Source organism: Colossoma macropomum, unplaced genomic scaffold (genome assembly GCF_904425465.1).
Source record: "Colossoma macropomum unplaced genomic scaffold, Colossoma_macropomum, whole genome shotgun sequence".
Classification (NCBI taxonomy): Eukaryota; Metazoa; Chordata; class Actinopteri; order Characiformes; family Serrasalmidae; genus Colossoma; species Colossoma macropomum.
In genome coordinates, this window is record NW_023494809.1 from 3,263,433 (window position 1) to 3,289,728 (window position 26,296).

Genomic DNA, 26,296 nt, shown 5'->3' on the forward strand with positions numbered 1-26,296 from the left:
ACCGTTTCACACCAAACAACTCTGAATGTCTTTATTGACATTTCAGCAATTGTGCAGAAATGTCTAAAATGTGGTGGATTTCCCTTTTACACACACACACACACACACACACACACACATATATATATATATATATATATTTGATGGGGTCTTTGTATAAGAATATGAAAGATATGGAGAAGGATAAGAATTACACTCATTTTTTCCAACCACTGCATATAAAACATGTAATAAGATGTCAACATCTTACCCAGCCCCACCCACACAACCATAACCTAACAGAAGATGGATAAAAAAGTAAAAAAAAATACAGAAATATTTTAAGTTGTAGACAATATAATAGAAATGAAATGAATAAGAATTTAAATGAAAGTAATATAAACACAAATAAGTAGTAATAAAATAATAAACTGTGATAATAAACAAGTTTACATCAGTTGAGGTTATAGATTGAGTTCGACTGCCACCAGGGACAGTTCATTGCTGTCTAGTAGAGTTTTACAGCCTTAACCCTTGTGTGGTGTTGATATTACTCAGTGGTCTGGTGGACCCACCGCATTTTTGTTTTTTTAAATCAATACAGCCACAACAATGTATGTAAAAATACCAGATGTTTAAAATATCACAAGTGGCCAGTGTAGGATTCTCCTTTAGCAGCTGTAGCCAGTCAGCAGCCTGTCCATGTTGTCCACCCTCACACACACACACACAGACACACACACATACAAACACATACACACCGAACACACTAACAGCAGGCCATGTAGGAGAACAGAGTGAAGGACACAGCACCTCCACACTTTTACTCCCCGCAGGTTCACCCAACACCACATGTGTAATATAAATGTGTGGGGGGTGAACAGAGTGAAGACACTGAAAATGGGTTATTTTATATGTTCTTCACAGAAAATGAGCAAAAGCCAAGAAATCTGGGGTTGAAATAACAATAAATCGCATCATTTTTTTTTTGGTAAACACTGAAAATGGGTCCCACAGACCTGAACACCACACAAGGGTTAAAGAGGACAAGGGGGTGTCTGAGAGATTTCCCCTTTAAAATAGCCACTGCTATAGAGAAAGACTGAGGAAGGCGTGTGATCTCAACAGCGACACTCTGTGGTCAACTGTGAGACTGACAGTACAAAAACAAAGCGGACGGGACGACAACTTTTGCCATGTCGACAAACTCAGAATTTTTCACAGGTAAAAATGGTCTAATATACTTCTGAGTTTCAGGTTTTCAAGATTTGCATTCGAGGTTGTCAAAAAGCTTAGAGAAATGCTTCACAACAGACTGAACGCAGCTGGAGTTCTTCGAATTTTCCGTTCCACCTTAAGTGGCAATGTAACGGCTGCACCATTTAAGGTGGAACGGAAAATTCTGATAAGAAGTTGGCGAAGGAGGCCAATTTAACACCCTCGTATAGACTGAAGAGTCGTGTTTCCGAAGAACTTGAACGGTTTCTTCATTTCATTGTTACCTCTGCACGCTGAAACCCGTTTAGCGTGAACTTTACACAGCGGCCCTGTGGCTTAGTTTACGAGGTCACACCTGATTCACTTGAGGTTGAACTGCAGTCACAGAAGAACCTAAGGCAGCTTTAACTACGGTTAATCTTGTACATCTAGTAAATCAAAGGCCATCCAGCTCTTAACGTCTGTGTTTTATGTTATTAATAAAGGGATTTCGAAGATTCCTTATGTACCAGATGCGAGTGCTCAGGAGGTGCTGTGTTTCAAGCACTACAGCGCCTCAGAGGTGAGTGGTTCTCACTATAATACCTCCAACTTACCCTGATTAGCCATGACATTATGACCACCTCACTGTCCACTTCATCAGCTCTACTTACCATATAGAAGCACTTTGTAGTTCTACAGTTACAGACTGTAGTCCATCTGTTTCTCTGATACTTTGTTAGCCCCCTTTTACCCTGTTCTTCAGTGGTCAGGACCCTCACGGGACCACCACAGAGCACTTATTATTGGGGCAGTGGATCAGTCTTAGCACTGCAGTGGTGTGTTAGTGTGTGTTGCGCTGGTACGAGTGGATCAGACAGAGCAGTGCTGCTGGAGCTTTTAAACACTGTGTCCACTCCTACCTTTGTGGTCAGCCTTGTAGACGTATGATGATAGCTCATTTGTTGCTGCACAGTTTGTGTTGGTCATCCTCTAGTCCTTCATCAGTGGTCACAGGACGCTGTTGGCTGGATATTTTTGGTTGGTGGACTATTCTCAGTCCAGCAGCGACACTGAGGCCTTTCTGCCTGATCCACTCGTACTAGTGCAGCACTGCAGTGCTGAGAATGATCCACCACCCAAATAATACCTGCTCTATGGTGGTCCTGTGAGGGTCCAGACCACTGAAGAACAGGGTAAAAGGGGGCTAACAAAGTATGCAGAGAAACAGATGGACTACAGTCTGTAACTGTAGAACTACAAAGTGCACCTATATAGTAAGTGGGGCTGATAAAATGGACAATGAGCGTAGAAACAAGGAGGTGGTCATAATGTTATGTCTGATCGGTGTATATAATTCCCACAGTACCCCACACTCTCAGAAATAAAGGTACTAAACTGTCACTGGGGCAGGACCCCTCTTGTCACTGGGGTGGGACCCTCAAGGGTACATCTCAGTACCTTTAGTCAGGGAACATAACTGTACCATAATCCACTGAAATGATATTTTCTAAGCTGTACTGACTCCACACACCCCGTCTCGCCTCCAGGCTTTTATTTTATTGCTTTGTTTTGAAACATTAGCTTATGCAAACATACAGATATGAACTTTTCACCTGGAAAACTTGAAGGTTCACAATCAGACCTTAAAACCACTGTTGTACCTTTGAGGGAACCTTTACATTGTTTGTACCTTGATGAATAAAAATACACCTGCACAGCACCTTCGTTTCTAACAGTGTAGAGTATGTCCACATCTTTATTCGCAGATTTTGCTGGGCAGAAAGATGGAGGATTGGCTCCGATTCTCCGTGTGTTACTGGCACTCCTTCTGTGGGACTGGTAAGTCGGCTCCATCATCACAGCAGACCTGCTCAGCTTGACGTGAAGTAATTACTATTGTATGCACATCTCCTTCAATGGACACTTGACAGTTAAGTGGCGGGGCTGAAAGGCCAGAGCAATTTAAATGAGCAAGCATCGAAGACCATTAGCATACTCAAGATGCATAACACAGCTGCCCGCTGTCACAGGCGATGCCACTCATTAGTGGGCCGCGAAAGTGTGATCTGTTAGGAACACTCTGCCCATAAATAATGGATATTTTCTAATAGGGGGAAGAGTTAGCAAAGCTAAAAGCAGCCACAGTAAATAGTGGGAGGCTGTAGTGCTGTAGTAATAGTATGGAGGGTCACACTATGGGACAATGCATAGTAACAAGTAGCTGATTGGATGTTAGCTCACTATGATCTTCATTTTTCCTTCATCCCTTTACTTGATGATGAATTAAAGATACTTTTTAAAGGTGGCACTACTTATTTGCTGGTTTATTGTATCCATTCCAACTTGTTCACAAACCTCCAAAAAAAACCTTTATATATATATATTTAGTGCCATGACAGTGTCTTGTATTGTGTATTGTGACATGTTGCCCACCACTGCCTCAGACGTATTCATTTCGCTCTTTCTATCAGGAGCCGACCCATTTGGCTCCCCCACCCTCTGTAGGCCATGGAATGAAGGAGACAGTGACATGGAGATAGCAAAGAAAAGACTCAGCGCAGCCTTTGAGTTCTTCACGAAGCTTGGGGTACGACAGTTTTACGAGTTCATTTCTGTGTTTCACATTCGCAGCTGTACCAAATGTGTGAATGCAAATGAAGATTGTTTAAAATATGCTGCACCAGGGTTTCTCAACCTGTGGGCCGTGGACCACCGGTGGGTCATGAAGCACCCTCTAGTCGTCCGCTGGCCTACTCTCAGAGGGAGGCATTAGTTCGTAGAAGCCGGTAGAGACGTGTAAATAAAAACGTGTTTTACTCTACCGGCTTCTACGAACTACTGCCTCCCCCTGAGTGTAGGCCAGCGTCATCAGTTGGAGACAGTGCAGCTGCCGGCGTGCAGTGCAGACAGTTAGCCAGAGATGGAGAGGTTCCTCAGGGCGCTCTCTCCTACCTTGTTCGGTGCGGACCTATCAAAGTTTTTTCTGTAGTTCGCTCCGTTTTGACATGTATGAACACTCCGCCCGTATTTGGGTCTGCATCATACACCTGAACTGATCCGTCAGAAACCGTGGGTCTCGGTCCGTTTCCAACCAAACAAGTTCGCTGCTGGTGGGAAAACATCTTGTGCTCAAACAAGGTAATTCATCAATAGAGCTGGCTTTCCTCTTCCTCTATCAGCATGTCGGGGCTGTACTGTCAGCATAATCTTTCTGTTTTAACATCTGACACTTTACAGACCTTCATTGCTCTCGTATCATTCCTGCAGCTTGAGCTGCAGCTGATAAAAATGACAGACGAGGCTTAAAATAATAGCGAAGAGATGTGTTTGATTTCTGGCCGAGCATCAGCGACCTGAGTCAAACTCAAACTGATGAACTAACGACAGAGGAGCAGATTTCAAGTAAGGTTTATCATTATTGTTGACTGTGACGACGCTGACCCAAAAGCCCACTGAGTTTAGTGAGGGTTATTTCAAATGAGGCGCTAAAACCTTCAAAAATAAAGAGACGTCTCGAGACCAAACAGTTACTCCTGTGGGAAAGCCAATTGAGTATTTTCAGTGAAAACGCGATGGACTGCAGCTCCAAATCACAGTCCACATCTACATGTACCTTTTTTTTTCTTTTCCCCCCTTTTTTGACTTCTCTGCAGACATAAAGACCCGAATTCAGAGGTTTTCAGTGTGAGCAATAAAGACAAAAAAGAAAACTATTAAAAAAAAAAGTTGATTATAGCTTTTCTGTGGGCCACTACGCTTTATAGTTGTAATCAGGTGGGCCTTGGGGTGGAAAACGTTGAGAACCCCTGAGCTACAGTTAAGTACACTACCTAAAAAGAACCAGCACATTGTTTTGTTGCCATCTAGTCCAACCAGCCAACCACAGAATTCCATTTCATTCCATTTGCAGTGCTGTTCTCTTACGCTAGCATTGTGCACATATATGGTAAAAGCCTTTGTAGTCTTTGGTATTAGAAGTCTACTTCCATTCATCTACCCACTGATTGAGCTGACTAAACTTTCAGGAGCGTCTGAATGGAAGAATCAGGTGTGTCTGACTAGAGCTGCAGTAAAACTCTGAGAATCAGAGTCTAAAACATTGAGAATCAGAGTCATTTTGACAGCATTAATCTAAACCCTTTTGTGCTGTTTTAATAAACATATTACTGACTTTTATCTCTTGAAAAAATTTTCTTACCAGCTTTTGGTATAAAATATGCTTTTAAAAAATGATATATGCCTGTATTACTGCAAAAAATACTTCTTTGAATATAGAACCCACTGATCTATACTTTGTGATGTACAGTATAATAGTCAAATAAATAAAAAAGTGACTGTTTTCATTCTAGGTGAAGTACTACACTTTTCATGACAGGTATGTATCGGACTTTATGTGAACCATTCAATTTTATTTTTACATTCTGTTATGTTTAGATACTGTTTATGTTCGAATACTGTCTCAGGGACATGGCCCCTGAGGGCCACACTTTGGAGGAATCCAATAGAAACCTGGATGAAATCACAGACGTGGCTCTGGAGCTCCAGAAGCAGACAGGGGTTAAAGTGCTATGGATCACCTGCAACCTGTTCGCCCATCCCAGGTCAGTCCCCCAGGTTCTTTAAGAAATCTGTGCAGTTTAAGCCCAACATCATAAAATTGATCCTGTATGTTGTAAACATGTAGGTATATGAATGGAGCGTCCACTAACCCAGACAGTCATGTTTTGGCCTATGCTGGAGCACAAGTGAAAAAAGGTCTAGAAATAGCCAAGAAGCTGGGGGCTGAAAACTTTGGTGAGAGTGGCTTTGCATTTACACTTAAAGCAACAGTTTGGCAAGAAAAATCCCTTTATTATCCCAAGTGTACTTGATCAGTCAAGACATGTTTGGTGTCTAAAGTTTGCCTTAGCATTGTATTGACGCTGTGAGTAATTTAAAGTAAAAATTTATTTTATATATATATATAATATATATATATATATATATATATATATATATATATATATATATATATATATATATATACACACCGATCAGGCATAACATAATGACCACCTCCTTGTTTCTACGCTCATTGTCCATTTTATCAGCTCCACTTACTATATAGGTGCACTTTGTAGTTCTACAGTTACAGACTGTAGTTCATCTGTTTCTCTGCATACTTTGTTAGCCCCCTTTTACCCTGTTCTTCAGTGGTCAGGACCCCCATGGACCCTCACAGAGCAGGTACTGTTTGGGTGGTGGATCATTCTCAGCACTGCAGTAACCCTGATGTGGTGGTGGTGTATTAGTGTGTGTTGTGCTGGTCTGAGTGGATCAGACACAGCAGTGCTGCTGGAGTTTTTAAACACCTCAGCATCACTGCTGGACTGAGAATAGTCCACCAACCAAAAATATAAAATGGACAATGAGTGTAGAAACAAGGAGGTGGTCATAATGTTATGCCTGATCGGTGTATCTTTTGTTTATTCTTGTTGAAGTTAAAAGACATTATATGTGCACAACAGAGGTGGATATATTAAACAACAAAAACAGAAATGTCTGAATACTTGTTTCCCCTCGCTGTATATTAGCCTTGTGGCTCCAGTGTAAAACTAAAAAAGCAAACTACAGACACAAAACATGTCTCGACTGGTCCACTACATTTGGGGCAGGAGGAGAGTGGAGTAAATGACTTTAATTGTTCATGTACACACATAACGACACGTATTCGCACATAATGTAACAACTAATGGCATTTATGATGCACTGTGTATGTTGTTTTTGTGTTAACCATGACAGTCTTTCTGCTTGTGTCTGACCAGTGTTCTGGGGTGGCCGGGAGGGCTTCCTGTCCATACTCAACACAGACGTAGCAGCTGAACTGAAGCACATGGCCAACTTTTTCAAAATGGCAGTGGGTGCGAAGCAGCATTGTGGATTCCTTTTGAGTGTTATTATGTCAGTTCTTCTTATCTAAAGGTGCTAACCTTAGTCTGACTTGCAGCTTATAAAGAGAAGATCGGCTTGAAATGCCAGTTTCTCATTGAGCCCAAGCCGAAGGAGCCATGCAAGCACCAGTATGACTACGGTGAGCTCTCGTTACTCTTCAAATTTTACAATAACCCTTATGAGGTGTCTTGATGTGTTTGTTTGTCAGTGGTCTGGTGGACCCACCGCATTATTATTAAGTGGCCAGCGTAGGGTTCTACTTTAGCAGCTGTAGCCAGTCAGCAGCTTGTCCATGTTGTCCATCCTCACACAAACACATACACACACAGATACACACACACACACACTAACAGCAGGGCATGTAGGAGGAGAACAGAGTGAAGGACACAGCACCTCCACACTTTTACTCCCAGCAGGTTCACCCAACACCACATGTGTAATATAAATGTGTAGGGCGTGAACAGAGTGAAGACACTGAAAATGGGTTATTTTATATGTTCTTCACAGAAAATGAGCAAAAGCCAAGAAATCTGAGGTTAAAATGATAATAAATCACATCATTTTTTCTTTTGGTAAACATTGAAAATGGGTCCCACAGACCTGAACACCACACAAGGGTTAAAGATGCTCATGTATATTACTAAAGTGCTGTTTAACAGTAGTGGTACCTACTAAGCATGAAATATTACCTAGACATTAAAAGTTGGTTCATTTTGACAGATGCAATGAGTGTTATCGGCTTTTTGAAGCACTTCGGATTGGACAGAGACTTCAAACTTAACATCGAGCCCAACCACACCACCCTGGCAGGACATTCTTATGAGCATGACATCATCATGGCCTCTGCGTATGCTGTTCTTTATTATTTACTGGCATTCATTTGGAACTTTGGTTGCTGTGTATTTGTGTACCCCATTGGTTGGCTGGTTGTGTGTGTTTGTGTGTGTGTGTTCTTGTAGTGCTATCCTTGTGAGGACCCTATGTCCTCACTATGATAGGACTATATGAAATTTTTGCTGAAGTGAGGACATTTTGCTGGACATTTTTGTGTTTTTCACTACAATAACTCTTTTTATTTGAAAACTAAAAGAAAAGTTGCCTTTTGGATTCTGAGGTTAAGGTTAAGGTTAGGGTTAGGTTTAGGTGTAGTATTATTTAACTACAGTAACACAAAAATCAATAGATACCTATGAATGTCCTCATATGTATAGCAAGACAAACGTGTGTGTGTGTGATGCAGGTTTGGAATGCTGGGCTCTGTGGACTCAAACACTGGATCTCCAGATTTGGGCTGGGACACCGATCAGTTTCCCATGGACATCCGAAACACAACCCTGGTGATGAAGGTGACTTCAGAAATTTAAGTGGATATTTTCGCATTTTTAGAAGTTGCTTTGCACTTGTCTACCAAGTCTACCCTGTCCATCAGTGGAAAGGGACCACAATAGAACCACTGTTGTCCAGATATTATTTGGATAGTGGACCGCTCCCAGCACAGCAGTGAGACTCGGTACACTGTGCTGTTATGGATACAGTGCAGTTGCTGGGGTTTTACACGTCAGTGTCACTGTTAGGTCTGCAACAACAAACATATCCAGCCAAGTCTGTGGTCAGAAACTGACCACTGATGATGGGCTAAAACAAACTTTTTGTGTTGGGGGTGGGGGGCCAAAGTGCAGTGTTTGTAGTGAGCTGAGAAAGTAGGTAGGTTTCAGATATAGGCAGTTACTTAAACACTTAAAATAAAGGAAAATAAGAATTTATTATTTATTAAATTATGGACAGTTATATGCAAATGTTTGGGCTCTCCTGGTCAAATTACATGTTTTGTTGATTTCTAAGTGAAAATAAGTTAACACACTTTTGCAGAGAACACATGTCTGCACATTTTAATGCACAATTACATACTGGGGGAAAAATAAAACATAAAATGTGGCCTGTGCAAAAGTTTTAAGTACATTTTATGTTTTCCAGTAGGTTAAATGCAGCATATAAATAGAGACTTTAAACTCAAATTGTGCAGAAAAGCCATATTTGAGTTTGTTCTCTGATCATCTTTACTTCACAGACATTTACATTTACAGGTGAAATACTGTATATCAGAGTGACTAGTAGAACTAGTGAAACTCTTTGAGTTACAGTAAAAGGCTTTAAAAGGTATTTCTAAACAATTAAATTACTGTAATTTTACAGATCATTGAGAAGATATACTTTTACTCTTTTACTTTTACTCTTACTCTTTTATTTCTGCTGCCAGACGTTTTACTGTTTTTTACAGTTTTTTTCCACAGTATATATAAATATGTTTATGAGTTGTTCTATGGAAACGTCCATCTTTGTTTTCCTTAGCGTTTACAGATATATTACACTTGAAAAACATGTTAGGAATACAATTAATTTATATTTTAAAAGAAAACAAGTTATTTTAACAGCTACACCTTCCTGAGCCTCAATTTAGCAATATTTAATTCAATTATTTAGAATTCCACCACAGAAGTCTCCACAGTCATGTGTGAAGGCTGAGGCCATATTTTGAGGTGGAAAACTTTTTTCTGCAATTTTAACTGCAATAATCTATACATGACTATGAAATATATGATTTAAATGACAAAGAAAACAAATGCCAAATAAATATTATAAAATATGTAATGAAAGGTCCCCAGGAGTCGTGTCACTGGTGTTACTGCGTAACAAAAAATCTCTTATTTTGAAATAAAAATCACACTGATGACATCACTTGACTTCCTTTTACCTGTTTTCTGAGGATCTATGAAGAAAAGCTCATGGTGAGTCCACTGTGTCTTTCAGTTATCAGAGATTTTCTCATTTAGCTCATGATTTCATATGAAGCTTTTAGCTGAAGTCACTGGTGTGACCGACTTTATTCTGAGGTCATTGTGAAAAAAAAAATAGAACACAAATGGATAAAATTACATATTTTAGTGGATATTCCATGATTGACAACACGTGGTTTGATGCTCTGTAGCAGCCATTTTGTAAAATTCATAGTTCATTAAAATGTCTCTGGTGTTACCCTTATTATGTGTAGCACCAATGACGATCAGTAACACCAGTGACTCTTATGGACAGATAAAAAAAGTGGACGTTTCTGTAGAATGACCCTTATCTTCTCGTTTGGGTGAGGAGGTGGAGTTTGAGTAACTTTCTCATAGGCCAAAACAAACATCCCCACAGGTCACACTGGCCCTGGGTTAGAAGATGACCAACAAATTATGCATGGAAAAAGATCTGTACTCTCTAAATGTAGAACTGTGTGCACATTGTCATTTTTTTTTAGATCGTAGTAACATGGCTAAGTATGTGCTGTGCTGAGAAATGATCCATCACCCAAATATTACCCGTTTGCATTCCATTGATTCCATTGGCATCACAGTGTATTCAGTGATAGTGGAGCAGGGAGTAGATTTCAGATTATGTATGCCTGAAGAAAAACACTGTTTTGGTGAAACCCTCAGGCTGTTGTCGAGCAGGGAGGCCTACAGCCTGGAGGTTTAAATTTCGACGCCAAGGTTCGGAGAGAATCAACTGACCTGGAGGATTTATTCATTGCTCACATTGCTGCCATGGACGCTTTCGCTTGGGGCCTCAGAAACGCCGTCAGGATCATTGAGGAGGGAGTCATGCAGAAAATGCTACAGGTAACCATAGTTACAGCAAAAACATTTCACACAAACACTTTTTAGTGGTTATTAGGGGTGGGAATTGCAATAGACCCTGTGATGTAATAACACCATAATACTTAAGCCACGATATGATTATGCTGTTCATACTGTTGTATGAAAGCAATAGAACACGAGAGGGAGTGTGTTACCGCGAATAACATCGTGGCTGTGATGATCTACTGTGACTAAATCACAGCCGTGATGTTATTCGCGGTAACACACTCCTCGAGTGTTTTATTGCTTTCATACAACAGTTAAATAAATAAAGTGAGAAATTAATAAACTGGGCCGTGAACGCGGCATGTAATATGTTTTAATGTTCTCAGTTCCTTCTGCCAAATAATAGTTCCTTAACAAGCAGCTTGTTGCCACGTCAGAGTAATGAACTCCGCCCACTCGCTGCACAGTCTCGCCTTTTGAAGTGCAGACTCAACCGTAAAACTGGCGCAATATCAAGTTTAGCTCAGTTTTGTCAGTTTTTGCTGAATCAGTATTAATGTTGTTTTGTTCAGCCAGTCTTTAAAGCATCTTACAGCCCATTTAGTTTGGCGAATGGTATTGGGTTCATTTCTGGCTGATTCCAGGTTGTTTAGGTTCTTCTGTCACAGCTGCCGACTGAAAAGCTGCTCAGTGGTGATGACAGTTTGGGAATTTAGTGTCGTCTCATCTTCAGAGTCTGACCAAATCGGCTGTCGGTCAAATGTGATCTTAAAAGTGTCCATTTTCTGTTTGTGGCAAAGTAAGAAGTAAAAACGTTCAAATGGCTTGAGCGTCTCCTACAGCTGTCAAAGTTGTTGCTTAGCAACGGTGTCTCAGTGGAGTGATGCAGTGTTTGGGGAAAAAAGGTGCTGTTATTTCACGAGAACGCTTCTCAACCAATCAGGTTGCGTGGCCGGAACTAACTGTTGTATAAAATACAATTTGACACATTGCTAAATACAAAAGTTTGGGAACCCCTGATCAAACCACATGTTTTGTTGATATTGTAAGGGACAGTTGTTTACTATTACTGTTTATTTGCTGAATTTAACATGTTGGGAAAAAATGAAACATAAATTGTGGCCTCTGCAAATGTTATGGCACATTATGGAGTCTCTCCAATCTAATACCCTAAATGTTCAGTCTATACATTCCATTTACCATGACAGAGTTTTTGCACCACACAACCATCTTATCTCTTCCTCAGTTCTATCGGTCCTACCACAAGGAGGTCTGGCCTTCTCCCTCCAAACAAGTTGCCCAGAACTCCAGCCCATTAGAATTTAGTGTCTATTAGAGTTCTCATCCCTCCCTCAAACACAGTCTCCCCTCATATGAGTTGAAGGTCCAGTGTTTTATATGTTATTTCTTTCCCAATATGTTAAACTCAGCAGATCAATACAGATTTTGCGATAAATTTGAAGAAAAATGACACATTTATGTTTGTTCCTTTCCAAACTTTTTATCGCATTAAGTTTACACTTTATCTAACCTAAATCATTTTACTGAAGCAAAACAGAATTGTGAAGTAGACAAATCAACATTTAAAAGAACTCGTCTTTACATTTAGCAGATGCTTTGATTTGTAAAGTAGACATACAACATTTAAAACAGACTCTATGCTTACATAATTAATGGATGCTGTTATTCAGAGGCGTTTACATTGAGAGGTGAACGTAATGAATCTCACTGAGTGACTCTTATTGGTACATTATAATACAGGGTGATTCAAATAGATTCATCTGATTTCAAAATGATTTATTTCACTTGTAAATCATTACAGAACAATGCAGTAAACTGTAAATAAACATAAAGTTTATTATGTAATTTTACAAGTGCTCGATATGAACCTCCTCCAGCTGTACAGACATCATCAACACCATAGTCAAATTCATCCCATACTGGATTGAGCATGTCGGTGTCGCTGCACTCACGGCTCTTTCAGTGCGATTTCGGAGATCATCCAGTGTTGTGGAACCAACAACGAACGCTCTGAGCTGTTGGAGGTTCACTGCCCACGAAAATCACACTGCACAGTTATGACGGATTCACACTTATTGAAGTGGAGAACGCAGAACGCTTTCTGCTCAGGGGTCTCATCTCCTCTCAGACTGAAGGGAGCCATCTTCCACTGACAGTCAGAAACTCTAAGACCCCCTCTTTCAATTGGTATGTGATTGGTTCCTAGGCGCCTCACAGTTTTAAAAGTATGGCGCTTTGAAATCGGATTAATCATTTTGAATCACCCTGTAGTGTGAGAGGCCAGCATGTAATTCACAATCTGCTTCTAGCAATGACTTCACTGATAGAAACCCTGGCCTGTTCAGAAAGAAACAGCACCATCTTGTGGACGTACAGTGTAGTAATCGATTAGCTTAGCAGTGGGTCTAAGACTCAGCCACTAAAAGGGCCATATTAAAAACCTCTACAGCTCTGTGGGCCAGAGAACATCTGTGTTTTTATTTGATTGTTAAATAACATTTTGCTGTAAGCTGAGCTTTTTATTCAAAATACGCCAAAACACCAACAAGGACGTTGTAGTGAGCCTTGAAATATTGCCTAATGAATACTTGAAACATTCAAAAATTAAATAAATAGATAAATAAATATATGAACAGGTTACAGTACACAACATTATGCACATTACAATAGGCTACATTACATTATGCACATTATGCTACAGTGCATGCTGGGGGTTATAGTGCAGTGCGTTGTGAAATGGGCTAATATTAATAAAGATTTTAAAAAATAATTTTGTGGGCCAGATAGGGTTACGCTATGGGCCTAATCTGGCCTCCAGGCCTTGTGTTTGACACATGAGGTCCAAGACATGTTAAAATATTAATAACTGAATAATGCAGTATTGATTCTTTGGCCTCTCCTCTTTACTCTACTGCCCTTTACTATTTCCTTTACTATAATATTTCTGTACTAATTTTAAACCCCAAATATTGCATTATTATATCATTTTTGCTCCAACTCCTAGTACTTATTAGGTATGCAAAAAATATTGTAATAATTATTGAAGGTCTTTGAGTAAGAGAGTTGGTCTAAGATCAGGTCCCCTTTGTATATTCACTATAACATAAAAAGCGGCTGATGGTCTTAGATCAGCCCACTTACTTGGAGAAGTTTAATGAACATGCATCCTGATCCGTAGTGGGGTTTGTGTTACGCAGGAACGTTACATAAGCTTCAGCCATGGGATCGGTCAGAAAGTGGAGGAGGGCAGTGCGTCACTGGAAGACCTAGAGGTTTGGCACTGTTTCATGTACTACATTACCTGTATTTCCTTTTCAGACATAACACATTCACATATTAATGTACTTATTTATTTATTTACAGGAGTTCATCAGGCAAAACGGAGAGCCTAAAGTCACTTCAGGGAAGCAAGAAAAATATGAAGCAGTCCTTAATCATTATTTGTGACTTCAGTGACCGGTTATATGGAGGAAAGCTGTTAAACTGGGATCAGTGTGTGAAATACTGACAGCATTTAGTCATTGATTGTGTCAGAGATTATAGCTCATGCTCTGGGTTAATACTGGGACTGATTTGTCATAATCAGAAAATACAGTAGTCTATAAACATAGAATGTAGGCTATATTTTTTGGTTTCATTAACAGATTTATTGCTAGAAATCAGTAGATAATTAAGGAAGTCATAAGTCACATACATATGCACTTTTTTATCATTACAGAATGTACTTTATCAATAATATGAACACCAGTTTATCCATACATACACTGGAGAGATGGAAGGAGCTCGAAAAATGATCAGTATTGATATGAAAATAGATGAAATAAGAAATGCACCAAACATTGCAGTGAATTACTGTCTAAATACTATAATAAAAGTACAATAAAAGTTGAATCTGAGTGGCTCCTGAGGAATATCGTCCTCTTTCCCGTGACATCACATCATACTACTGCTGCTGCCGTCTGTGCCCCAACCAGCTGCCTCCGATTGGCCAATGGCCAGATAGCGTGAGCTCTGCTCACTGCGTACGCGTCGCTGATTGGCTGAATTCGAGTCTGGGAGGCGGGACGCCAGCGCCTACAAACGGCCAATGGAGCCGCTCATTATTAGCATAAATTATTCAGCATCCTCGCCGGCTCGAGCCAGCTGCTGCCCAACGCTGGAGCTGTAAATACTATAACGTAATTTTTACAAATTTTTACTTTTTTAAAAACTTAAAAAGCTTTTCTTCGTAAAATGAAGCGAGGTTTACAATTTCAAACAGAGAAAAAAGCACATTTTTAGTCTGTTTCGACTTTTTTGGTGTAACTTTTTCCTCAGAGTTGAGTTTTTTTGCGCGATATTGTTTTATTTTTTAGTTTGAGGGACTTTTTGTAAGTTATTTTCTCTTCTTGTTGTTTTTTACACTGCTGTTTTTTTTTAGAGGACAGTCATGTGGACTTTTCTGAGTATAGCGAGCTTCACTTATGTCTATAAGAAGTGCGACTCTCTGATAAACCCGGCCGTGCTGCTGTCCGCGGCGGCGGGCTTTATCGCGGTTAGCATGCTGCTAACCTTCCTCAGGTACCGAGGAAACGAAGTGCCTCAGATTTTGCTGCTGGCGGTGGAGATTTTATCAACTTTACCTCTGACTAATAAAGTCTTCACTAAGTCAGACACCTGCGGCGGAAAGAAACCAGCTGGGACGACTAACAAGGTAACGTTAACGCTCAGCTGCGGCTGCTCTGCTCTAGTTTAGTGTCTGCAGGTGATTTTTAGAGCTGCATCATGACTGCGGGGTCGTTAGGACCGCGCGAGCCTTACTGACCCTTTTAGGCAGCGAGACTTTATACAGTGTAGGATGTTCTACTGATTTTGCCCCTCAGTGACTTTATGATCAACTTTATAATGGAAACCAGTGAATATCAGTTAAATCAAACTGTGATAAGTGAAATATGGAGTTTGGACTGGAGTAAAGCTACAGCAACTTACCTCATATTTAATATTTTAATATGAAGGATTGATTGACTTTTACTCTGTGAGGACTGTTAATGATGAGCATTAAGCCTTTCTTTCTTTCTTTACTTACTCATTCTTTTCTTGCTTTCATTTCTTTGACCTTCCTTAATTATTTTTTTTTCCTTTTCATGTCTTCTCTTTCTTACCGTTTTTTTAATCTATGCTTCTTTTTTCTTTTTTCTTTCTTTCTTTCTTTCTTTCTTTCTTTCTTTCTTTCTTTCTTTCCTTACTCCTTCTTTTCTTGCTTTCTTTCCTTGACCTTTATTCATCTTTTTCCTTTTCATGTCTTCTTTCTTACCGTCTTTTTTCATCTGTTATTTCTTTCTTTCTTTCTTTCTTTCTTTCTTTCTTCATTCCTTGTTTCCTTCCTTTATTTATTTAATTTCTTTCCTTTTCATGGCTTTTCTTTCTTCATTTCTTCTTCATCTATGCTGTCTGTCTTTTTCTTTCTTGTTTATTTGCTTTTTCTGCTCTTTCTTTCATTTCTTTCCTATTTCTTTCTTTTTTTTCTTTCTTTCTCTCACTACCCTCACTAACAGGGAGGTCTGAGGAGGAAGAGAGCCGAAGCGAAATCCTCTGTGAACACAGACGGCGCCTCGGCCTGTCCGTCCTCTGACGGCCCGGAGCCGGATATCATCATCGTGGGTGCGGGTGTTCTGGGGTCAGCGATGGCGGCTGTGTTGGCGCGAGATGGTCGGAGGGTCACTGTGGTGGAGAGGGACCTGCGGGAGCCGGACAGAATCGTGGGGGAACTTTTACAGCCAGGTGGCTTTCAGGCCCTCAGAGAGCTCGGACTGGAGGGTGAGGAGACTCAGGTTCACAGTGACAGATATTTTGGTCTGTCTGTCAGAACATTGTTGTCTATCAGGGACAGGTGGCGCTGTTGAGCAAAAAAAAATCCCTCAAGTTAAAGAGAAACAAATGTGATCCAAAGCACTGCAATAAATTATTGATTAAAACAATAAAAGGCAATAAAAACATAAATCACAGATGGCGAGCTGGAGCAGCAGATGTATGGATGCAGTAGACCTTAAAACTACTTGGATTTTAACCCTTGTGTGGTGTTGAGGTGGTTGTTACTCAGTGGTCTGGTGGACCCACCACATTATTGTGTATTTTTAATCAATACAGCCATAACAGTTTATGTAAAAGTACCAGATGTTTAAAATATCAGTGGTCAGTCCATGTTGTCCACCCTCATACACACACACACACACACACACGCACTAACAGCAGGCCATGTAGGAGGAGAACAGAGTGAAGGACACAGCACCTCCACACTTTTACTCCCCGCAGGTTCACCCAACACCACATGTGTAATATAAATGTGTGGGGGGTGAACAGAGTGAAGACACTGAAAATGGGTTATTTTATATGTTCTTTACAGAAAATGAGCAAAGGCTGAGAATCTGAGGTTGAAATAATAATAAATCACATCATTTTTCTTTTGGTAAACACTGAAAATGGGTCCCACAGACCTGAACACCACACAAGGGTTAACATTAATTGCCATCAACATGCAGGTTAGGGCACCAGTTTAAAGGTGAAAATATACCCAAACCAAAGAACCTCATGACCAAAAGTTGGTATCAAGTCTTTGCTAATCCTTTTTCCTGCTGGTGTCCTCTCAGATGCAGTAGAAGGCCTGGATGCCCACGTGGTCTGTGGTTATGTAGTTCACGACAGAGAGAGCTGTTCCGAGGTGGAGATCCCATACCCCCAGGACGAGTACGGAGTTCAGTGCGGCCGGGCCTTCCACCATGGTCGCTTCATCATGGGCCTGCGCCGCGCTGCCCTAAAAGACCCCAAGTAAGCCTCTAACGAAAACACTACACACAGATATTCAGTCTAGATAGTATTGTTTCCTCTGTTATAACACACCTCAGCTAACTCAGCTCTTAATTATATCATAAAATATCATAAATGCGGGGAGACCATGAGACTCTGCAGTTCAGTGGGTCTTTAGGACTGAACCTTTGCCTTGGGGTGCCCATCTCTGTTCCTGAAGGTTTAATGCAGAGTGTGAAACGTTCACATTACAAGCTTCATTGCTCAAATCTGATTTTTTGCTCAAATCCGATCTCTCTGACTTGATGGTTCACACTCGTTTAGGTAAGTGATTCAAATCTGTCATTAATGTGATGAACCGCCGTCCTGAAATGACCCTCTTGAGCTCATCCTACTCAGTAACGTCACGTGAATGAATCACGAGCATCATCAGCACAAACTAACGAGCAGAACGAGCTTCGCTGAGAAGATCATTAACTCTGATCAGCTCTCAGCTTCATTATTAGAGCGAGACGAAGGAGAAAAAGGTGAGATGTGCTGCTTTTCCACCGTTTACAGGCTTTATCTTCTTTTCGGCGCTGCTGCCATGGTAACGCTGAATGATGACACGCACAAAAATCACATGAATTCCGATCTGAGCATCTCGTTAAGGTTGCATGGCCACTAATCGGATATGTATCCGATTTAGGACCACATATGAAAGTGGTTCAGGTTGAATTTGAAAAGATCAGATTTGCTCGTCCAAAAAAAATCAGATTTGTGCCACTTCAGCCTGGTAATGTGAACGTAGCCTAAATATACTGTATCGGTTCACGTTAAACACTTATATATGGCTTTTCTATGACAAGTATTTCATAAAAATGTTAGAATAGTTATTGAGAGATATAATTGCATTCTGTACACTAACTGAACAGTTCACAGATTAGATAATTATCTTTTCTGAAACTGGAAGAGTCTCAGCTGGAATTGGTTGTGTTACGTCGGCAGGCCTAAAAGTCACAAGATTGAGTAGATTAAAATGGTATTCCTGGTATTGTAGTTTTCTCCTCTGTGGTGCTTGCTAAGCTGCCAGAGTGTTTCCCTATTGATTTACATTTTCACAACTTTTTTTTGTAGTTATTCTATCTAGATGTTATCTAATCATTGCTAGTTTGTTCAGGGTTGAATAATATTATCAAAGCTATTGTCTTTTTCCACATTTTTAGGATCTCACAGATAATGAAACATTACAAGGTGACTTGGCAAGGATCTTCTGTCTTTGTGTGCTGTTTGTAAAGAAAAGAGTCTGATGGCGTTTTTGTTCTTGCAGTGTGACGTTTGTAGAGGGCACGGTGACCAGTCTGGAGGAGGAGGATGGCTGTGTGACGGGAATTCAGTACAGAGAGAAGGAAACAGGGAAAATTAAGGTAAACACACACTCCTCTAGATTCCCTAGATGAAGATTTTCAGGATTACTCTACCGAAATTCATAGCTAGTCTCAAAACGTTTGCCTTGGAAAAGAATGAATTATGAACATATCATCTTTACTGACTGAATAGTTTCATTTCTTAGCGTAAGTACTTTGCTCACTACTCTTCATAGACCTAGATATCTTTTCACATACAAAGCTTATATACACCGATCAGGCATAACATTATGACCACCTCCTTGTTTCTACGCTCATTGTCCATTTTATCAGCTCCACTTACTACATAGGTGCACTTTGTAGTTCTACAGTTACAGACTGTAGTCCATCTGTTTCTCTGATACTTTGTTAGCCCCCTTTTACCCAGTTCTTCAGTGGTCAGGACCCCCATGGACCCTCACAGAGCAGGTACTATTTGGGTAGTGGATCATTCTCAGCACTGCAGTAACACTGATGTGGTGGTGGTGTGTTGCGCTGGTACGAGTGGATCAGACACAGCAGTGCTGCTGGAGTTTTTAAACATCTCAGTGTCACTGCTGGACTGAGAATAGTCCACCAACCAGAAATATCCAGCCAACAGCGTCCTGTGACCACTGATGAAGGACTAGAGGATGATTAGCTCATACTGTACAGCAAGAGATGAGCTATCGTCTCTGGCTTTACATCTACAGGGGGGACCAACAACGCAGGTGCGTCTAATAGAGTGGACAGTGAGTGGACACAGTGTTTAAAAACTCCAGCAGCACTGCTGTGTCTGATCCACTCGTACCAGCACAACACACACCAACGCAGAGAAACAGATGGACTACAGTCTGTAACTGTAGAACTACAAAGTGCACCTATATAGTAAGTGGAGCTGATAAGATGAGCGTAGAAACAAGGAGGTGGTCATAATGTTACGCCTGATCGGTGTAAAGTTTGTACATTTCATAGAGCATCTTTTTTTCTTTAACAGGGCCTCCCTGAAATATATGCATATTTACAAAGCAGCATAAAGAGGATTCCTCACACTGTTTCTGTCTTCTCAGGAGATCTATGCTCCACTGACTGTAGTCGCTGATGGCTGCTTCTCCAAGTTCCGTAAGAACCTCGTCTCTGGGAAGGTCAGGGTGTCTTCCCACTTTGTTGGATGCGTAATGAAGGTAGGATCAATAAATAAATGACAAAGTATTCATGTAAATACTTTTGAGCAACTTACGTACTACTTTTATTGTCTCTACAACAGTAGTTCCTGTTTGTGGAAGTTATTGTGAGTGGAAGTCGCTAAAAGTTCAGAGAGAGTTCTTAAACTGTAAAGCAGTAAAATAAGTGCTATTTTAAAATTATATTCTCCCCATTTGTTCATGTGTATAGTGATGTGATGTATTCTGTGCTCTCCCAGGACTGCCCCCAGTTTAAAGCCAACCATGCAGAGCTGGTCCTGGCCGACCCCAGTCCAGTGCTGATCTACCAGATCTCCTCAAATGAAACTAGAGTGTTGGTGGATATCAGGGGAGAGATGCCTCGAGATCTCTCTACATACATGGTGGAGAAAATTCATCCTCAGCTACCAGGCAAGGCAGACTTACACTTTAACACCAAGTCTGCTCTCATTTTGCCCAGTTTTGTTACGTTGATTGATTTTCTTTCTGTTTTGATATTACTCTGTATTGTTTAAATGCAGGACTGTATATGATTTATAAAAGGTAGTCAAAATAAGCTATAGCTTCAGACTGCACCTTTTCGGTCTGTACTTGTTTTTGTATTGATTATTATGTCCATTAATTTTATACCTATAGTTTTTCCTTTTATTTTTGTGTTACCTATTCTTTTCTCTTTTATTTTTATGGGTATAAACACCGAAATTAACTTGTTAATTACAAAACAATTACAGTTATAGTGGAAATACAGTAATCACAATGTTTTGAAATGCACCACCTGAAAAACTTTTCCTTACTTTGGTGTTTTAAGCAGTAAACGTTTGTGCTTTTCTCTCTGTAGAGCACTTACAGGAGCCCTTCATGCTTGCCCTGCAAAATGACAGATTGAGGACAATGCCTGCAAGCTTCCTGCCACCTTCACCAGTAAATAAACCAGGTAGGAGTCTGAGCTGTGCTGTGGGGTTTGGGAGCTTCACCCACAGTTTTTGTGTACAATATGTGCAAAAAACAAACACAAAGTGCACATGGCTTTCATATTACCCTCATGAAAAGACTCACTGTTATAGTACATTTACCCACTAATGGCCACATAATCAAGATCAGCATGTAGCATTGCTACTTAATAGAGATTTAATTCAGAAGTAATGCACCTAGTCTTGATCCAGTATCCTAGAGTTTCAGTCACGTGATTTTTATGTTGTGGGACCGAATTTCTGGCTTTCAATAGAGGTGAAAGATGGCTAAAATTACTCTCCTTGCTCTGGAAGAGAAATCGTTACCATGACAAAGTTGATAAGAGTCTGTGATCCTTATACAGTTTCCCCCTGAACTCCTCGTCCCACTTAAACTGGCGAAAAGCTACCAAATTTGTGTTTCCTGTCATTTATATTGATCTCATACTCAGCCCCTCTCCCTGTTCTGGAGTCTCTCAGAGCAGTTAAAAGCACAGAAGCCCACCGGCTCTTCATGTCAGGGTGGGTAAAGGATCCCATGGTGTTGCATAAAGAGGAGAAAAGCTCTGTCATCATAGGAGGAACGACATCAGCTAATTAACACAGATGTGATCAATGCTGGCCTTTAGATAACTTTAGCTGATGTTAACAGCCGAGAGATGAACAGTCGTCCCCCTAACGGAGCTGCAGACAGCCGGGATAACTTTACTCTCTGTTTCTGATTTAAATGAGGTTTGAATGGAGAAACATGAACGTTAAATATCAGACTGAATGTCGTGGGTCTGAAAACGACGTCGTGTTTCGACAGACGTGATTCTGTAAGTTTGCTAGTGCAGTTAGTTCAGAGTTCAGCTCCAGTCCTGCAACCCCTGCACTGCATAACTGTGGTTTCCTGGTTAAAATACCTGATATTATTAGCTAATTAATCCCTTCTTCAGCTGAACGAGGTGAACAGCAGAGAGAAACACTACACAGTTCAGGGGCTCCAAGTCTGGAGTCTGAAACACTGAATTAAAGGTCTGTGTGTCTCTCGTCTCTTGGCTTCTGTCACATCTTGCAGGTGAATCATTCACAAAGCACGTCAAACTGAAGGCATCGCGCAGTGCAGTCGCTCCCTGATTCAGTCCTCAAAATGATGGCGACTATATAGTGTGACGTCACGCGAAACACAAGAATATGTACATAGTTTGTGAAGGGTGAGGACATTTGAAAGCCCTCTAGGTTAACTGTTTACCCTGTTGTTTCGAGTTAGACTGGTGACTAGAGTTACACAGTATACCGTTTGTTAATTGGTGAAGTGATACTGTTCTTTGCGATATTAATAGCGCAGAAGGCTGCAATATGCAAATGAGCTCTTCTGTTGTTTGTTCTGAGCATCTTGAGCAGTTCTTTCACCCCTCCCCATTGTTGAATCACTATGTATTTAATGTATAGCAAGGCAGATCACATTTACAAACTGTACTAATACAGGGTGATTCAGAAAGATTCAAAATGACTTCAAAGTGATTCATTTCACTTGTAAATCATTACAGATCAATGCAGTGAACTGTAAATGGTTTAAATGAGCATAAAGTTTATTATGTAATTTTACAAGACCCCAATATGAACCTCCTCCAGCTGTACAGACAACATCAACACTATAGTCAAATTCATCCCATACTGGATTGAGCACGTCGGGTGTCGCTGCACTCACGGCTCTTTCAGTGCGATTTCGGAGATCATCCAGTGTTGTGGAACCAACAACGAACGCTCTGAGCTGTTGGAGCTTCACTGCCCACGAAAATCACACTGCACAGTTATGACGGATTCACTCTTATTGAAGTGGAGAACGCAGAACGCTTTCTGCTCAGGGGTCTCATCTCCTCTCAGACTGAAGGGGGCCATCTTCCGGTGACAGTCAGAAACTCTAAGACCCCCTCTTTCAATTGGTATGTGATTGGTTCCTAGACGACTCACGGTTGTAAAAATATGGCGCTTTGAAATCGGATTAATCTTTTTGAATCACTCTGTATGATCACTATACTAGTCTATATCATGCAGCCCTTTCTCTGATATTGACCCGAGCATCAGAACCCATCCTGCGCAGTCCCAGAACCTGAGTATTGCAGAGCTCTGAGTAACTTTTGGTTTGATTCTTTTAGGGGTCCTGCTGTTGGGCGATGCGTACAACATGCGGCATCCGCTGACCGGAGGGGGGATGAGCGTGGTGCTAAATGATGTCCGGATCTGGAGAGCCCTGCTCAAGAACATTCCTGATCTCTATGACGACAAGGCCATGCTTCAGGTAACGGAAGTACCTCGCTGTACGCACAACAGAAAGATGAAGTGGTCTCATGAACACTTCAGCAGTTCAAAACTGTGGTGAAGGCAGAACTGCTTTTTGTTACAGAAGCTTTCATGCATGGTAACATTAGCCATAGCTGGCACTGCATATTCCGACGGGGCGCTTAGAACAAATAAGCATGAAATGAAGATGAGCATGATGACGAATTCGCTGTTCTGCTCAACAGGCAAAGAAGAAATTCCACTGGGAGCGGAAGTCTTCACACTCGTTTGTCGTGAATGTGCTGGCCCAAGCGCTCTATGAGCTGTTTGCTGCGACAGACAGTAAGTCAGTCCTCCTTACTACTTAAAAATGAAACACACTTTATAAATCGCTGTCGGAAGAAAACCTTGTATCTCCATTTTTGTTGTTTTTCAGTTGTTGACATAATTTGAAAAAGACTGTTGTGTGTAAATTTCATGAATGGACCAAAACGACTTGGGGGGGAAAAAAGTCTGGTTCCTTTGACTTACGTTAAAAGTAAAGTATGTTAGATTAGACTGTCCAAAATTAGACCTGATTTGGACTCTACATGCGATAGGGGCAGGCAAGACCCTGCAAGTTTACTACATATGTTTTGGACATGCCTGACATTATATCATATTTGGAAATCTATTTTTTATACTCTCTCTAAATTCTGGAAGAACCAATAAGCTGCTCTCCTTATGTTGCATTATTTGGTGTTGCACCACCAGATACCCAAATACATAATTATAAATGCAACATATTGGCCTTCTGTACAGAGATTTTATAGGATTTAGCAGCTCTTCTTGACATATGTGGATAAAACGGAAGCCGAAATGTAGCTCCATAATATGTATTTATTTTAAGTTCTCAGTTCTTTATAAAAGCTGTAAAGAATCTTCACAGCTTTGTTTTATAGATGTAGGTCCGGAGGGTGGGTGGGGTGAGTGGGTTTGGGGATATGGGACTGTTTGTCTTTGGTGTTTTGTGAAATCTTTAATAAAAAGACTTTGATCAAAATAAAAGTAAAGAAGTTTTTTCCTTTTCCTGTGAAGTTACCATCCTGGAGATACGAGTTTTTCTTCCAACACCAGCGAAATGTTGGTTGTTTTAAAGGAGCACTTACACCTTAAAACATGCCAATACTGCTGTGATCCCAACCAGCCTTTTTTGTTAGCCATGTTAATAATTTTGGGTTAAATATCCTGTTGCCGTCCACACTATGATAAAACACTGTGGAGAATACTGTGGATGAAAAATGTTCAGCACTTCCAAGCGATGGCGTACTTAGTAGCACGTTGTGGAATTTCTCAGCTGTATTAAAACTGGGAGTCTTTCTGCTTGAGAAACTAATATAGGGCTTGAAATTGAAACCACTTGTTGCAAAGACAGCCTGAGACTAAAGCTGCGTCATAGCAGGCCATTCCAAAGTGAAGGACCCTTCATATACAGCCTAGAAATGCAGCCTATGTTCAGAGGGATTTCAAGGACGCATCAGATGTGTCCTTCCAGGTCTCCGGTTACCTACAGTTCTCTGCGGACGAATAATGCGAAGGACAAAAAAAAGAACAGCACCACAAACTGAGCCGTTGGTGCAGAGCATGTTTTAAAATGTAAGTTGTTCATGTCGAATTGAATTCGTCTTCGTTACCTTATTAAGTGTAAAATTACTGATTAATTAAAGCATTACTCCATATATCGTATATCGTCCATATATATATTTTGTTTATTTGTATATATGTAGTTTATCGTACTACATAACATCTCCATTTCCGTGAAGAAATGAAAAAGCAACAAACTCAGTGCAACAAGCTCCATTTTCTCTCACCTGCTCCCTCCCGAGTTCTGCGCCGCTCTGGCGACGTCACCACACAGCCTCGTCAGGCCTGTTGCTTTTGTGTGACCAATAGGCTACTAAGGAGGAGTCTTCATAGAACAGTCTTACCGAGGACTCACACTACCTCAGCTGCAGCCTCGAAGGCAGTGTGATCACTAAAGTTTATATTGCCCCGTCTTCTGTTTTCCTTCTTCAGATTCTCTGCATCGGCTAAGAAAAGCCTGCTTTCACTACTTCAAGCTGGGAGGAGAATGCATCAATGGACCCATAGGACTCCTGTCTGTGTAAGTCATCAAACTGTGCATAAACTACACATACAGCGATTTAAATAACCCTTGCATTAAGTTCACAGAAGGTTGTGTTCTCTTCATTAGGCTGTCGCCTAAGCCCTTCATTCTGATCGGGCACTTTTTCGCCGTGGCCTTCTATGCCATCTACTTCAGTTTCAAGTCGGAGTCGTGGCTGACGAAGCCGCGGGCTTTGCTGAACAGCGTGGCAATCCTTTACCGTGCCTGTGCCGTCATGTTCCCCCTCATTTACTCGGAGCTGAAGTACCTGGTGTACTGATCCAAGGAAATCAATTAACGGTTCATGTGGCCAACCTAAAGACTTTATCATCCGACCAGCCTTCATTCATAGTGCTCTGTGAGCCCTACATTTTTTAATAAAGAAAAAAAAACCCTCAAAAACATCACAAACACACAAAAAAAGACAACGACTGTGCCTTACTCAGATCTACACTACAATCAGTAGAACGAGTTCATGTTTAAAACAGCATCTGTGCATTCATGATTGAATGGAACTAAGGGCCTTTAGCCTACTCTGCTTCTTCAAAAGGGACTATTACCTTTAAAGACCTTTGGAATATTTTTAAGCATATTTAAGTGTACATTTTTCACGTGTAACTTGCTGGAGCAGTTAGTTGTACAGGGTGATTCAAAAAGGTTAATCCGATTTCAAAGCGCCATATTTTTACAACCGTGAGGCGTCTAGGAACCAATCACACACCAATTGTAAGAGGGGGTCATAGAGTTTCTGACCGTCACCGGAAGATGGCTCCCTTCAGTCTGAGAGGAGATGAGACCCCTGAGCAGAAAGCGCTCTGCGTTCTCCACTTCAATAAGAGTGAATCCGTCA

General features: G+C 40.8%; 2 protein-coding genes across 2 annotated transcripts; both read left to right on the forward strand.

Annotated features, from left to right (window-relative positions):
• The first annotated feature begins 1,089 nt into the window (after positions 1–1,089).
• On the forward strand, positions 1,090–14,650 carry LOC118798754 (xylose isomerase-like). The gene is made up of 14 exons (XM_036558290.1): positions 1,090–1,203; positions 1,683–1,759; positions 2,946–3,018; positions 3,651–3,766; positions 5,529–5,554; positions 5,643–5,780; positions 5,864–5,973; positions 6,984–7,079; positions 7,166–7,249; positions 7,831–7,957; positions 8,351–8,456; positions 10,587–10,769; positions 13,952–14,026; positions 14,118–14,650. The coding sequence occupies exons 1-14, from the start codon at positions 1,176–1,178 to the stop codon at positions 14,199–14,201; spliced, it is 1,323 nt and encodes a 440-aa protein (XP_036414183.1). The 5' UTR covers positions 1,090–1,175; the 3' UTR covers positions 14,202–14,650.
• Positions 14,651–15,183: 533 nt separating this feature from the next.
• On the forward strand, positions 15,184–25,861 carry sqlea (squalene epoxidase a). Its single transcript, XM_036558289.1, has 11 exons — positions 15,184–15,447; positions 16,289–16,550; positions 17,381–17,558; positions 18,847–18,943; positions 19,972–20,085; positions 20,325–20,496; positions 20,924–21,019; positions 23,177–23,319; positions 23,546–23,642; positions 25,356–25,443; positions 25,534–25,861. The coding sequence occupies exons 1-11, from the start codon at positions 15,184–15,186 to the stop codon at positions 25,724–25,726; spliced, it is 1,704 nt and encodes a 567-aa protein (XP_036414182.1). The 3' UTR covers positions 25,727–25,861.
• Positions 25,862–26,296: the final 435 nt, after the last annotated feature.

Bases quoted from the DNA above. Each gene is read 5' to 3' on its own strand.
- sqlea (XM_036558289.1), top strand. From the start codon at position 15,184: ATGTGGACTTTTCTGAGTATAGCGAGCTTCACTTATGTCTATAAGAAG. The intron at 15,448-16,288 runs GTAACGTTAACG...CCTCACTAACAG, and splicing joins CAGCTGGGACGACTAACAAG to GGAGGTCTGAGGAGGAAGAG. The intron at 21,020-23,176 runs GTAGGAGTCTGA...TGATTCTTTTAG, and splicing joins TTCACCAGTAAATAAACCAG to GGGTCCTGCTGTTGGGCGAT.
- LOC118798754 (XM_036558290.1), top strand. From the start codon at position 1,176: ATGTCGACAAACTCAGAATTTTTCACAG. The intron at 5,555-5,642 runs GTATGTATCGGA...ATACTGTCTCAG, and splicing joins TACTACACTTTTCATGACAG to GGACATGGCCCCTGAGGGCC. The intron at 7,958-8,350 runs GTATGCTGTTCT...TGTGTGATGCAG, and splicing joins GACATCATCATGGCCTCTGC to GTTTGGAATGCTGGGCTCTG.